General features: G+C 46.2%; 1 protein-coding gene across 2 annotated transcripts; it reads right to left on the bottom strand.

Moving 5' to 3' along the window:
- Positions 1-507: 507 nt before the first annotated feature.
- Positions 508-13,893, bottom strand: LOC104347226 (phospholipase A2). Of its 2 annotated transcripts, XM_086464196.1 has the most exons (5): positions 13,806-13,893; positions 10,440-10,605; positions 3,834-3,960; position 3,317; positions 508-712 (listed from the first exon to the last, which is right to left on the bottom strand). In XM_086464196.1, exons 1-5 carry the CDS (start codon positions 13,849-13,851, stop codon positions 549-551), a joined length of 504 nt encoding a protein of 167 aa, XP_086320322.1. In that variant the 5' UTR covers positions 13,852-13,893; the 3' UTR covers positions 508-548. The 2 variants fall into 2 exon arrangements, with proteins under 2 accessions (XP_086320322.1, XP_009950495.1); XM_009952193.2 differs by lacking the exon at position 3,317 and having other exon boundaries at positions 3,854-3,960.
- Positions 13,894-14,707: the final 814 nt, after the last annotated feature.

The raw sequence follows: 14,707 nt of genomic DNA, 5'->3' as shown, positions 1-14,707 counted from the left end.
CCCTGGGCCAGACTCTGTTTTTCCTTCTGGTAGGAAGCAGAACTCCTCCAAGCACAAATGAGGAATAAGAAGGCATCCTCCCTCTTTGATGTCCCCTCTCCTCCTGCAGGTCCAGCAAAATAAAGTGGGTCACTCTACTTCGAGACTGGCACGCCTTGGGTCTTCAAAGGGCAGTGTATCTTTTCATAGAGATGGACTTTTTTGGTTTTTTTTACAAACCAGTCCAACAGAAGTCTGTACATATTTTCCAGATCATGGGTAAATGCGTGGGAGCTGAAGGTCAGGCAATGTGAAAGGACAAAAAAATCATATGGTGACAGGTAATGTGTTCCCAACTGCACTGCAGACCAAACCCCCTGTTTCTGCAAAGGCCGCGATCAGATCAGGATCTTATCCTTACTTCAGCATGTATGTTACCCTGTCTCTCCTCCCCATAAGCCCTGGCCTGACAGAAATACTCTCACACCATTGTTAGCTCTGGTAAAAGAGGTAAAATTTTATTCCAGCGCCTTCAGATTCAAAGGGTTAGAAGAAAGGTCCTAAAAAGACTATTCTGCCCCACCATATCTGAAATGACAGGTGGGATGAGTCTGTCCACATAAAAAGTCTGGCCAGAGGATGAAGTGTGGGTTGTATGGGGCTGCTCCCCAACACTTGGCTGCTTCTTGGTCACACAGGCACACCATTTTTTCACAGTGGTCTGTCAGGTTATCTGCAAAAGAACATGTGAGCAGAGGATGAGAGATTCGTTATCGGATGAAGGCAAGAAACAGTTCTAGTAGGAACAGTTCCCTGAGCAATTCTTAGGGAACAGATGCTGTCGGAGCAGGAACAGAGAAAGATCAATGTGTTGTGTTGTGTGTGGATCTGACCCTCTCCTGTCCTGTCTCTATCAATAGGTCTGACCTAACTGTGACCAAGAGCATCAGAAAGTAGCAGAAGAAGGTAAATTGGCAATGCTTATAAAAATCTGCGCAGGACAGAGCACTCCCTGCTTCTAGAGCTGTGTGAACAATGGGAGTATAGTTCAGTGGCCAACAATAAAAAAGAAAATTATTTTAGATAGCTTGAAATAAAAATACTCTGTTTTCCCTCAGTCATTCAACTTCCCTTTTAACTCCTCCCTCTGCAAACCAGACCAATTTCAAAAGAAAGAGCGCTGCTTTGAAAGAAAGTCTCCCAGAGGGACATTCGGAAACCTGAGGGTATAGAAGCACCCACCAGGCATCCTTCACTCGTGCTCTGTGAGTTGCTCTTACATCTCTCTGATCCCAGCAGAGGAGCCAAGAACCTCCACAGCAGGGTCAGGTACCTGATTTTTATGACTCGGCAGCTAATGAAGCTGATCAAAATCATGCACGTGGAACTACTTATAATGCAATTATGTCACTACATGTCTAGGTAAGGACTGTAAGGAACATCAAAGCAACTAGCTCAGGTGGCTACATTGGAAATAGTCGATTTCGGGTTAAGGAACTCCATCCCACCTATAGGTGGCTTAAACGCAGCCGTTGGGTTAATATTGTTTCAATGGACAGTGCCTTGTTTCTTTAGGGCTCCTACTACAGATTACCTAACACCCACCAAACCCTGACCTAGGCAGTTTAAAATGTGACTTCATGCTAGTGCACATGGGCTTTGCTCCAAAACCAACTGCAAAGAGTACAGGAATCTTTCCAGATTTCACTGGACTTTGCCGGATCGAGCCTCTATCTGATAAATAAGAAGAGCCCCTATTTCTTGAGCTTTTCTTAAGAGAACCATGTTTACTAGTAAAAAGTGTTTCAAGGGTCCAACCAATAAGGACTCTAGCACTAAGGCCTTTTTTCAGTTAGCTACCCATCCTGCCTGATTTCCTCCTCGCCCTTCTGCTCCTTGAGTTCTTCCTATGCTGTGCTAACCACTGTCTGTTTAACGCGAGTATAAGAGTCTGGGTTGGCAGTCACAGCTGTGACAGCAGAACGATTTTTTTGACCAGCCCCCACAATTTACAGCCTTCTCTATATTCCAGATATTTATTGAATGGAATTTGCCTACACGTGATGGCATATCTGGACTGAAAAATATGGTTTTGCCAATTTTTTCATTCCACAAACAAAAGTACCTAGCAGTAGTAAAAGGAGAAGTTTCAGCTAAAAGGAGTTTCTGTTTAATTTACCAGAAAATATGTGTGTTTATGATCACTGCCAGCCAACAGGCATTTATTTCCTGTTGTATAGAAAGGACAGTGCAAGCAGTTCTGCTTCTAATGTTTCGAGACATCACTACCCTATGCCCAGCAAATGTGCCTGGAAATTTAATTCTTCATCCCTTTTGTTTGAATGGGATCAGACATCATACCTTTACACCTCAGTAAAACCTGCTGCACTGTAGCCTGGGGTAGGAAATTTGCCTTCAAAACACATTTTTATCGTTCCTCCCCATGGGGGATGTCAGGGGAAGTGAAGCCTGCTGAGGGCTTGTGGAGAACATTTGATGGATGCTTCTCAGGCCTTGCCTGGAAACCAGTTAAGGAATTGATGGCATTTGTTTAACTAATGCTTGTTAGCCAGGTTGGAGCAACTGTAGTCCAGTGCACTCTTATGGGACATGCTTTGCTCATGTCTCATGGACTCGATGACGTCTCACATCTGCAACTAGGATTGTTCCTTCACAGCAGAAAGAAACAGGATTTTTTTTTTTCATCTAAAAATATCTAGCAGAGAATATCAGTCAGCTATGGAAATACAGATAAGCAGGAGGCAGAGCAGTTATGCATCAAAGCAATACATTCCTTAGCCAGCACTTTGTATTTAACATATTGTTCTGGCACTTGGAAAAAAAGCAACTACAGAGGTGCTGTGCCCCATCCTGTATCTGCTGGCAGATTTTCAGCTGCTGGAGAGGCTGAGGATGGCACCAGTAGAATATGGTTTTCTGATAAGGTAGAAAAAGACTTTTAATCGTTCAAGTGATTAGCTTTGATGGTACGGGGACAAGTTTTACTTTCACATGTTTCTTTTCAAACTTTCAAAGTGTTCTACAATAGATTTTACCACCAGGGACTTTTTGGAGACTTAGAAATAGAAGTGACAAATTCTAAGACTCAAGTCATCTGGTGTATGTCAAAACAAACTGGTGTGAGCCACTGACGGGCTGTGACTGTGCAATTCAAGACCTTCTTGACTGGGTACCAGCTGTAGAGCTGAGCACAGCCTACACTCGCTGTATGCCTGCAGCACTCGAGAGCGTTCGACTCTGCAAGTTTCAAAATCCCCACTGGAGCCCTTGGGCTTTAGGCTGGAGTCCCACACATGGCAAAAATACAGGCTGGCACCCTGTTTAATGTGTCTCACAGACATGCGTAATGGCATGGCTCTTCCCTAGTACATAATGGTAAGTAAAACAGTGAACACCCCTGCTGGAGGGAGAGCCGAATCTGCCACAGGAAGACCACCCATGCTGAGGTGGTCACAGGCAGACCATTGCACAGCTTTGGGAAGGCATTGGTAAGGAGCAGGTGTGCTTAATGCGGCTGGACAGACAGCCTTTGGAGAGGCATCTGCATCCTTGCCAAACTGAGATGGCTTGTTGGCTCCACGGCCCCCACGCCCACTCTTCAGCCTGGGGAGGACTCAGTTTACCTGGGATGGGTGGTGCTGGGTCTCCAGCCTTCCTCCCAGCTCCAACTGGGGACTCTTGGCCAGCCTAGTGATCCAGGTAAAGGATTGGAAGAGAGCTTGGCCCAAAGCAGCTTTAAAACCATCTCAGCATACGCAGGCCTACCTCTGAGGCCCACAAAGCTCTTAGGTCAGCCTATGCATCTGTGGAGGAGGGAGTGAAATGAACCCAACGCGAGCGAGCATATTCTTACCGCATCGCACGGCATTCTGCTCACATTCCCACTGGTACCGCTGTGCCTTGGGGCTGCAGCCTTCCCTTTCTGCCTTGTCATAGCAGCAGTCATGCCTGTGGCAGCACCTGGCAGAGAATAAAAGGTAGAGTTTGGACTCAGGCATCCTGCTTGTTTTGCTCAGTGTATTTGCATGTACTCCAAGAGTGCTCCACTCACTCACCGCTTGCGACAGCGATGTTTGCCCCAGACTCTCAGTAAATTGTCTGTTGATGAACCAAGCATCCTGGCATCTTTTTGAAAGCTCACATGGCTCAGGAGCTCATTAATGCCATATTTGCTCCCACAGGCAGTGTGCTTCTTCCTCTGAGCTTTTGTCCTCAGAAAGGCAGGTGTGGTCAACACACGATAATCCCACTTACTGAAACAGGTTGCCCAGAGCTGTTGTGGCTGCACTTTCCTTGGAAGTGTTCAAGGCCAGGTTGGATGGGGCTTTGAGCAACCTGCTTTAGTGGGAGGTGTCCCTGCCCATGGCAGGGGGGTTGGAACTAGGTGATCTTTAAGGTCCTTTCCAACCCAAACCATTCTGTGACTCTATGATTCTATGAAACAGAGCTGAAGCATTACTATGAGGTATGTGACTGTGGCTTACTGTCTTAGGCTTAGACCCATCTCAGAATTTGGAGTCAGAATGTTTTTTGCCTTCCTCAGCATCATCAAATAGCTTCATCTCCTCAGTTCACCTGGACTGGCCACATGCTTTTTTGGCCCATTCAGTTTCTGAGAGCTGGCCTCCCTAAATGTAAACATCTCCGTCTAAGGCATCGATCTATACTGCCTTTATGAATATCTGGGACAGAGTTCATATTATCATCCTTCAGAGATCTAACAAAGGTTAAAAAAAATGCATTTGAAAGTGCAATTGCTTTTCATTGACCACAGAGGGGGCTGAAGGTGACTAGCTCAGCTGATGATAGTTGTCCTACAGACTAGTCAGTGAGATAATTCCCACTATCAATTACTTCAGAATTTATACAAAACTTGACCCCATTTGAATTTTATTCTGGTAGTTTAGAGACTCAAATAGACCAAGAAAAGATTCAGCACTTAGAGAGGTTCTCTGCCAGATAACGAAGGTTGTTTGAGCAAGAACATGAGGTCAGAGGCTAGAGCCAGAGAGGAGTGAGCTCCTACATTTCCAGAAGCTGTTCCTGCAAGATTACTGGGACTCTACAGAGAAACTGCTCTGCTACTTGGGAAGCATTGAGGCAGGCTGATCTTAGCTTTTAGAGAAGCTCTAGTGTCCTACATGTAAACGTCTTGGAGGCGTGGATGAGCTGGTTGAAAGGGAGCATGGCTGTGCTGGCTGCCCAAACTGACTGTTGTCTTCAAGGCCTGGGGCCAGTGTACCTGAAAAGCCAATAAAAGTCTGCATGCACTCTGGGCTCCACCATTATATCCCTCTGGAAAAGTGCGAGAAGGATAAAGGTCCCTTTTTCAGGAAATGAGGCTTCTCTGGAGACCCACTGGGAGCTGCCAGTACCTTACTCGGGAGCTCAGGAACTTCACAAACTTCATCACCCTCTGCTGCAAGAGGATTTTGCCATTTTACAGATTGGTTTACAGATACGAGGGCTGGTGGGCTGTGTGAGGTGACTAAGCCCAAGGAAAAAAAACAACAATTTTTGAAGTGCAAAGAAAAAGGTCCACCACTGATGCAAATTCTAATAAAATGACTGGAACTAGATCAGATGAATCATGTGAAAGAGACAACAGAATCAGACCAGTCAGATCAAATTCGGCCTGTAACGCCTGTGATTACACACGGGCTGAATTTAGTCCAGTGTGCATTTCCTACTGACTCAGCTGCTGATTTAGGAGTTAAAGTAGCAATTTCATCCCACAGATGTGTCTGCAAACTAAATGCCTTTTTTTTTTTGGTCAGCTTGCAAAGATGAAACCTGTGTGATGATTATGACCAGACTACTCACAGCATTGTGAAACCTAGAAATGTAAGTTAGCAGTAGCAGAGTAGTATTTCCCTCCATGCCAGCTCCTCAAAGGACTTCAGAATGGGACTAAGTCCTATGGGATATATGTATCTAGAGGTTTTCTCATGAGGAGTTACAGCAATTGCTGTAATTGAGAAGACATTTGCTGGGGATTAAAATAGTTTACTTGTAGAATCTTAGAATTAATTGTGTGATTGCTTAAATTTAGGCTGAATTGAAACCTGTTCTACTTTGATTAGCACAAGTGACTTCGCTTAGCATGTGTTAAGAAATACTAGTTGTTTAGCTCAAGAAAGCAAGCAAGATTTACACAGAATGAATCGCTTTGTGCGATTTGGTATAATACTTAGCATAACTTGCTTAGCATGAGTAGCTAGATTTACTGAAGCCTCAGGCCACAAGTGGTGAACTTATGCTGAACTTAAATATATGAAGGGAGGCCTCAAGATGGCTATATCCTGGGAAAAATAAGGTAGCCTCATTCTCAGTGGAAACTATCCTATAGAAAATAAGGTGCCCATATTCTCAACAGAAGCTGCATCCTCAAGAAAAGAAAAGCTGAAGACAAAAAAAGCATCCAATGAGGAACAAAAAGACCCCAGACTCAAATATTGTTATCGGACTGAACTGTTGCAAGAAAGGATGGGAACTTAGATTGTAAGAGTCTAAGTGCCCAAAGATTTCTTTGTTCGGGGTCCCTCTCAAAGGGTCCCAGTTTGAGCTGAAATAAGCCAACTGTGCGGCAGAACCTAAGGTCCAAACTCTTTACAGCTGGGGGCTAAGACTGCATCCAACTGCACCTAGACTCCTCTCTGAGAGGAAGTTTAGAAAGCAAGGGGATCCAATCCAAACCTCACAACTCGTCAGAGGGTCTCCCCAGACTCTTCTATAACAACCATATTCAGCTCACGGAACCGGTTCTGTTGGACATGAAGGTAGTAATAGGCTGTGGGTCAGATCTTTGTTGGTCCAGTAACACCTCACTTCTGGGCTTGTCCTGAAGAGGTTAGAAGTGAAAAGCCAAAGGAGAGAAGAATTTGCAGCTGTATGGAAAGTGTGAAAGGCTCAGCTTTCTCCAACGTGTGAGTCCCTATGCAATGTGCCATATGATATGACATGACTGGAATGGACGACGGCACTGAGCTACAACACATGGGGCATGTGTCATCTGGAGGAGCTGTTGCAGCCCAGGTCACCCGGCTAACACATCTGAAGCTGCAGCACAGCCTCCTCTATCCTGAAGGAGGCAGATGGCAGAGCAGTCCCATCATGGGTGTCTCCTGTATGCGACACAGAGCACAAGAGACTACAGTGGAGAGCCAGGAATCAGGCTGAGCCGAGGGGACAATGCCAGCTGTAGAAATCGTAGGGTTTGTGAGGTCTGAAGAGCGAATCAGTAGTCAAGTCTGTAAAATTGGTGTCAGTGATGGAGGACTGTGGGGAGGAGGAACAGCACAAAGGTAGATGGTCAAAGGGAATGAACGGGGAATACTAGGAACCTGTGGGCCAAGGCAATGAAATTGCTCTTCATGGAGCACCAGAGGGAACAAACAGAAAAAGGGGTAGGAAAAAAGTGAGAAAAGATCCTGGAGGGGGCAAAAGATGGTCTGTGAATCAGGCAAGGACAACCAAAAGTACACTAGAAAGGTGTGCTAGCTAGCTCCGAGAACTCACTGCTCCTTAGCTGGCTTGGCGAAGTCAGAAGTATTGCATAAATTCTGCAGGACCACAGGATCTGGGGCACAATTCTGCTTCCACTTACACCATCTGCTCCTGATGACACCTATAACTGCAGAGAGGTGACGTGTAGCTTACACCAACACAAAGCAAGGAGACTTTGGCTCATATTTTACGAACATCTTTCAGATGCGCTGAAAGGACTACCAGGGAATGAAGAATGAGAAAACCTATTGTTGTCCTTCGCCATCTTCAAACTGTCTGGAAATGCTGTTTCCTGCACCTGGGTCAGAGCGTGGTGTTAAGCTTTTAACAACCTGCTAACACTTGGCTAGACCAATGCAAACAGAGTTGGCCAACACTGGCAAACCACTAGTCAACAGGTATGGAAAACAAATACAACCGTGTCATCGAGTTAGTAAGCAACCTATTCATCATGTCTGGGCTATGAGACAGCCCTAATGGCTACAGACAGCTCTGCTGGCCCATGGGGATCAGCTGGCCAGACTCCTGCCATTGAGCAAATGCCATTAAGGTAAGAATTTGTCACATTGTCTTTGTCACTTTTAACAGCACAGCCACCACAGCGTGCCCTTTTGTTTTGCTTTAACTTATCAACTGAGGGGAAATCTTACTCTTCCCTATGAGTTTGCCAGGATTCAGATGAGCCATATATGCCACCCTGCCTTTCATGGCATTCAGTGTTTTCAGGGAGATGCTGAGCACCTTCAGGTCCTACTTTACAAAATGGTTGCTGCAGTGATCTGAGGGAACAGAAAGGGGAAGGAGAAATGTGGAAGAGATGCCATTATGTCTTGAAGTGATGGCCCTGTGAGAGTGGAACAAAAGGGAAAAGGTAATTACTGACAATGCCACATCAAAGTCAGTGTGTGGAATAAACGTTATGAAAGGATCACCCACTCGATGGCTTTTTTTTTTTTCCACAAAGGAGAGGTGCTTAGAAGCACTCTAGCCCTGTCTAGACAGATTGACTGAATTACTTATGAGAAAATTACTCCTTTTGTAAGGGTCTCAGTAATAAACCTAGGAGTGTCAAGGGAGTGAGTAATTTCAGACAGTGTTTGTCACTCAAGGCCAGTAGTTTTGCCACTCCACTTCTTTCTCTTTTATACAGAAAATAATGTGGTCACTTTGATGGCCATGGGGTACTCAACCACACAGATTTTTGCAGTAGTTCTCAGTAACTGACATCAGAAGATTCCTCTAGCAAAGAAAAAATGGAATTTTCTTAGGGCTAAATCTAGTGGAGTGTTGCTGATTCTTCCTAGATAAGAACCTAACTAAAAACCTTTCTGGTTTTTGTTTTTGTTTTTCAACTAAGCACTGCAGCCAAGGAATAATAATGAATGCACTTAATAGATCAAGCCTCCTTTTTACAAACTATCTGGTATTTTGAGGCATCTCAAGTTGCAGAGTCTCACTTTCTGTTGTTAGGATAAAAATCCCCATCCCTTGGAAATTAAACAGCAGCAGAAACACCGGCTGATGGACACGCAGCAATGTTTTACTCTCTCTGTCTGTTTTTTCAGGAGTGCTGATCACTCACATCTCCTAGAGTTGCCTAAACCAGGGGTCTATGGAAAACACCTTTTAGGTGACTTTGCTCAGTCCTTCAGTAAAAGAAGTACATGAGATTAATGAAGTCATGTTTTACCTTAAAGGCCTGATTATGAGAGCTGGTAAAGGTCTATCAAGAATAATGAATACGTTTACAGACACTTCTGTAGATAGTGACAAGCAGGTCAAGAGTTACTACTGAAAATTAGAGGAAATCTCTACACCTGAAAGCTGTGATACTTTGTAGGCAGTTACTCATTATTTATAAGTCCTGTATTGACTGTTTCATAGATGAAATGTTTCACAGATACAAACCAGGGATGTGAAGAGAGGGCTTTGGGAGTGAAATGTCTCACTGCATTAATGACGACATCTCCACTAGTTTAATGGCACACCTGCTCTTCTTGTATGCCCATAGAGGAGTTGGCCTGTAACCTTGGCATCTTTTCTTCCTTTTTTTCCTTTGTCCTGCCAATTCAGCAAAGTTTGATTTCATATTAGTGTGAAATGTCTCCAACAGCTGGCTATTCTGGAAAGCTTGGTTTCCTTCCCAGAGCACTGCACGCTGCCTTCGCCCCTGCTAAAAGCAGGGCTTGCTTATCGGTAACGCCGAGACTGTTGACTGTAGATAAACAGATAGACATGTGTGCTCTGTCTTTGAGGTTTCAAACCAGACAAGATTGCAAATAACGCACTCAGGGCACACAAGAGTCTACCATACCAAAGAGTTACCTGTATGCTAATGGCAAAGTACAAGAAAGAAACCTTTGACTACAACACCTTCTAGACTCATTGTTTTTAGCCTCGGGGATAACAAGAAAGCATCTCCCCCACTAACAAAGAAAAGGCGAAATAACACCATGTGCTCCCCTGTTTGTTCTTCCTTGATTCAGTGTGAACTAACAGGCAATGAAGGCAACAGGTTTGATTACTCCTTGCAATGATCTGGATTTCTTCCAGACGATAAACAGCGATATTCCCATCACTGCCATTTTCAGGACCTGGGTGAAATAAGCCTCCAAATACTTTGATCACTCCCCTTTTTTCGGGCAGGGTTTGTTCTTTATGAATAAACACGCAGCTGTTTCAGGAAATCATACCCTGGTTTCTCCTTTGGCCTCCACCCCACACAGCACACGGTGCCAAGAGCTTTGGTCTCATCCAGAAGGTGGCTAAACCCTCATTCAAATGGTAAGGGATACGTGGGTCCCCGCATGCTGTTCATATATACTAAGTTCTCTCTCCACAAGGCAGCGAGTCCGTGGAGTCACAGTAGCACAAACAGGGAAAAGTGGGGAGATCTGCACTGCTTTTGGACGCATAGTTGAGGTTCTTCTTACCAGTCTGTTTTATCTTTAGGCCAGCCTTGTCCTCCCAGTCCACAGTAGCATCCGTAGCCAATATATGCCAAGGGAGACCGTCCCGTGCCACACGATATAGCTCCTGCCAGTTCGACGATTGCTCGGGTGTGCAGTGAATGGGGTTTTCCCACAGCACCTTGCCAAACTGCAAAGACAGGACACGGCTACACACAAGGATTAAACACGCCTGACATTGATTGTCCTAAAGTCCTTAAAGGGCTGGGGTGGCTTTTTTTTTTGGTTTTGACTGATTGGGTGTGTGCAGCCTTGACATTCTAATTAGCCATGACATTCAGCCTGCAAAGGGGACTCTGCAGGGGCCTTACCTGAGGGCTGGGATAACCAGGAGGCAGACGCAGAAATACCCAAGAGCAGGCTGTTTCTGCAGAGGGAGCTCAATTCAAGCAAGACTTACTAGCTCTGGTGCGCTACCGTGTGATTGCAGCTATAGGGCACCTGGGAGCAGTGTGCCCAGTTTTGCACATCCTGGAGCCTGAGCTGTTTATCTGTGCCAGCACCATGCAGAGGCAGCTGGGCTTCTCTGAGCCCCAGAGCTCCCAAACCTGGGAAAGCTTACTAGCTATGCTGAGGTCACAAGTGGGAGGGGAAGCAGCGGAGGACAAGCACACAAACAGACCTAAACCAGGCTCTACAGAAAAAAATGAATTTTCTGTGTTGCCCAAGATGTCTTATATTAGCCAAGTTTCCCCTACTATTCAGGATATTTTAACCCATTCTCCAGGTGGCAAAAACCAGACAGTACTATGAATTTGTGTAGAGGGGTAGCTACAAGTCCCTGAGCCTGTAAAGTATGCTTTGTGAAAGGTAGAGTGCCTACAGCCAAGATGTATGTACATCGGCTTTCTTTTGAGAGCTTGGAAGTGCTGGCCACACTTACATCCGCTTCGGTTATTACATTCCATTTAAGTTGTAACATCGTGCTGGCTGCATTAATTTGGGGGGAAAAAAAAAAAAAAAAAAAAAAAGGGAGCTCTGTGTGAGCTGAAGCGTGCAGATGGCCACCCAAACCGGTCTGGAGTTTTTTGAAGTTACAAGTCTTTCAAACAGTGTTGTGATTTCACATGTTAATTTGCAACTTTTTTAGAAACCACAGACTCTACCTTACACTAACTGGTATGGAAACCGAGAGTACCCTGCCCCTAATATGCAAAACACTGTGATGCTCAGCTGCAACCTTTGATGCTTATCATGTTAAAGATAGTGGTAGATAGGAGTATTTCTTACCTGGGTTTGCTGCGAAGGACCAAGCACACTTTACACTGCTCTATCGTGCATGGCAAAGCTACTCACCAGTAGCATCCAACCCCTCAGACTGACTGCCTAACCTGCCCCCTCATCCCACACACACACAGCCACTCTGAAAAGAAAAGCCTGCCAAAACAGAGGGACTTGGTGGCACGCTTGGGTGGAGAGGGAGGTGACGCCTGGGAGTAGGGAATCAGCCACCGAAGTTGCTTTCCACCTGCCCCTGGCTATTGCAGCATGCTTGACCTCCTCAAAGTGCTATGCAAACACGGACTCATTAATCCCCTAAACCACCCGAGGACTCAATACTATTATTAAAACAGTTGCTTTCCTTTTAAAACCTAGCCTCTAATCCCCTTGCTTGGGCCTCTCCCCACATCTCCTGGGCTAGCTCGCCCTCCTAGCCTGATCCAAACCCCAGCGAGGACAAGGAGGGTCTCTCTCCATGACGGACAAAGCAGGCCTTTGCTCCCTCTCTGCAGCCCAAGCCCTCAGCAGGAACGAGCTCCTCCACCATTTTCACCCCTACGATCTGCTCCTCGGGCTGTCCTGGTGCGGGGTTTCACACAGCCTCCTTGTGCTTCCCGGGGCAGTCCTCTGGGATTAAATGCACATTCCTGAAAAAGTAACCGCGCCGCTCACCTAAACACTACTTGAGTGTTCAGGTTTCGTACTAAATACACATTAGACGGGTGTTATTTGAAACTAAAGAGATGACCTATTTCCCTTGTCTAAACAGCGGGGCTCCAGCGGTAGAAGGGGGCTCAGCTCTCGGGCACCCCAGGGGAAATCACAAGCAGTGAGCTGCTCTGGATTTTGGGTTAAAAATCATGGTTTTCAACCTGTTGGTATTTGCGGACCTTGAAAATGTTCCAATGGAGACAAAAACTTCATTGTAGGCATTCAGGCCTCCTGATGAGCAGTTTGCACTTTTTTGTAGCTGTCTTTCACTGACCTCTTAAGCCAGGACTGCTGGACTTGGTCTGTTGGCCACTTGCTGAAAACAACCGAGGCTGGCGTAAAGAAACCGCACCTCACCAAGAAGAAAAAAGGACACTCTTGTTTTGGAGATATCTCTGGGGATCAAGGAACTGTAATTATAGTGCAGAGCTGCTCATGAAAGTGGAGAGGAAGTCCCAAAGGGAATTAAGCCCAAAAGACTCAATTAGTGTGCTTAGGGCTGCATGCTCTGCAAGAGCTTGAAATAACGCGGGCATCCAGGCGGCCTCTGATGTTCCTGTTTTGTTCTTTGAAAGCTGGCTGCGTTCTGAGCCAACAGCGGGTCGCTGCAGCTGAGAGGTCAGCCCCAGCAAGTAAGTTTCAATATTCAGGTGCATCGCTAATAACTTGACCAAGAACTGAAATTGCTTTGTCTATGCTGGGCAGCCAAGCCAACACAGCTGGGAAAGCCTTGAATAAGTCTGAGTCTCCACAGCAGTGTGTGTTTAGCCACATCTCCCATTAGGAGCATGTGCAGTCACTAGTTAAACTACAGAGCACCTTAGCAGAGAACATACCTGCAGGGAGGCGAACGGAGGTGGATCTGACAACTTACACTTTCTATTTCCTGCTTAAATGAGAAGCCTTTGCTGTAGATTAAGGCAAGGCTTGGTTTTTGTTTTAAAACTGTACCACAGATATAACCTCAGACCTGCCAGTTTAGTGTTGTGTTGCCTCTGTGTATAGGGGCTTTATGCTAGCAGACGTTTATGGCTTTTTTTAACACGCTTTTTAAAAATTATTTTAAATTCAGACAGATTGAAAGACACTTACTCCACAGTCATGGGTATAAAAAGAACGTATTTCTATGAAGAAACACCGATGCCAACAACTTTGTAGCAGAAACCTATTCAGACCCAGCTCTATAAACCACCAGGGAAGTGAAGCGAGCAGGCAGCTCACTCACACAGCCCCTCGCTGTAAAGTTGGAACGAGCCGAGTGGCACTTTTTTTTCCTCACTTGGCCAAACCACACCGAGATGCGTGCCGTGAAGCAGGCAAAGCTGATGGCAAGGGCAGAGGCTGTCCTGGGATGGTGGGAGGCATGGGGAGGGAGAGGGGCTGAGAGGTGGTACTCACCTGCCTGAAGCAGCAGCAGCAGCAGCAGCAGCGGGCGGGAGCCCATGGGCAGATCGCTCCCACTTTCCTGTACGCCGGGGTTCAGCCGCCGGGATGGCCGGCAGCACCTCGCTGTGCTGCCAAGCGAGCCGAGGTGTCGGTGTGCTTAAAGATCCTCCTGGGCTGCTACTCCAAGGTTTATATATACATGGCTCTGTGCCCGTCTGAAGTGAAACACCCTCTTCTGCGATGTCCCTGAGCCCCAGCCCGGGTCCAGTCCGTCCCCCGCAGCGGGCTCCTTACTGCGTGGAGAGAGGGCGAGGGCTGGCTCTGTTTGCCTAGCATCGCCTTTGGGAGGGAGGGGCTGCTGGAAGGGCATTAGGCTGGCGGTCCCCAGGACAGCCCGAGACATCCAGGCACTAAGCCGGGCTCCTTCTTTAAGCTGTTTGCTTACAGACCCTGGTTAACCTCTGAGTAGCTGCGGAAAAGGGAAGCCTGCAACTGGGCTTTCTGCGGCTTGGGCTCGCTGCTGTGGCATCCCCCTGGCAAGGACTTTCTCCTTTTATAGATCACTCTTTCCAGGGTAATTTTTTTTTTTAAAAAAATATTTATTTTAAGACTGATTATTTTTCATGTTTAAAAAAGAGACAAAACTATAAAAATCCAACAGAAAGAATACTGTTAGGTGCAAGTATCTAATTATAAACTGACTGACAGGGCTAATTCTGCACCACTCCTGAGAGAAAAATACCCTCTCGGCCTGTTGCTGCACCTGCCCAAGACCAAATGATTTCTTGAAGACTCATCAGTATGTGGTTCCCAGCCACAGAAACAGACCAGCAGTGAGGGACAGTCTCCCAGGACCAGCCATGCTCCGGTCACACCAGAGGTGGCCTCTCTGTCACACAGCCTCTGTTTGTGCA

Source organism: Leptosomus discolor, chromosome 1 (genome assembly GCF_034619465.1).
Source record: "Leptosomus discolor isolate bLepDis1 chromosome 1, bLepDis1.hap2, whole genome shotgun sequence".
NCBI lineage: Eukaryota > Metazoa > Chordata > Aves > Leptosomiformes > Leptosomidae > Leptosomus > Leptosomus discolor.
This window is presented reverse-complemented; position numbering and strand designations above follow the sequence as displayed.

Excerpts from the sequence above, each read along its gene's own strand:
- LOC104347226 (XM_086464196.1), bottom strand. The coding sequence starts at position 13,851 with ATGGGCTCCCGCCCGCTGCTGCTGCTGCTGCTGCTGCTTCAGGCAG. Across the intron at positions 10,606-13,805 it reads GCTGCTGCTGCTTCAGGCAG|TTTGGCAAGGTGCTGTGGGA; the intron begins GTGAGTACCACC and ends CTGTCTTTGCAG. Across the intron at positions 3,961-10,439 it reads CCTAAAGATAAAACAGACTG|GTGCTGCCACAGGCATGACT; the intron begins GTAAGAAGAACC and ends ATTCTCTGCCAG.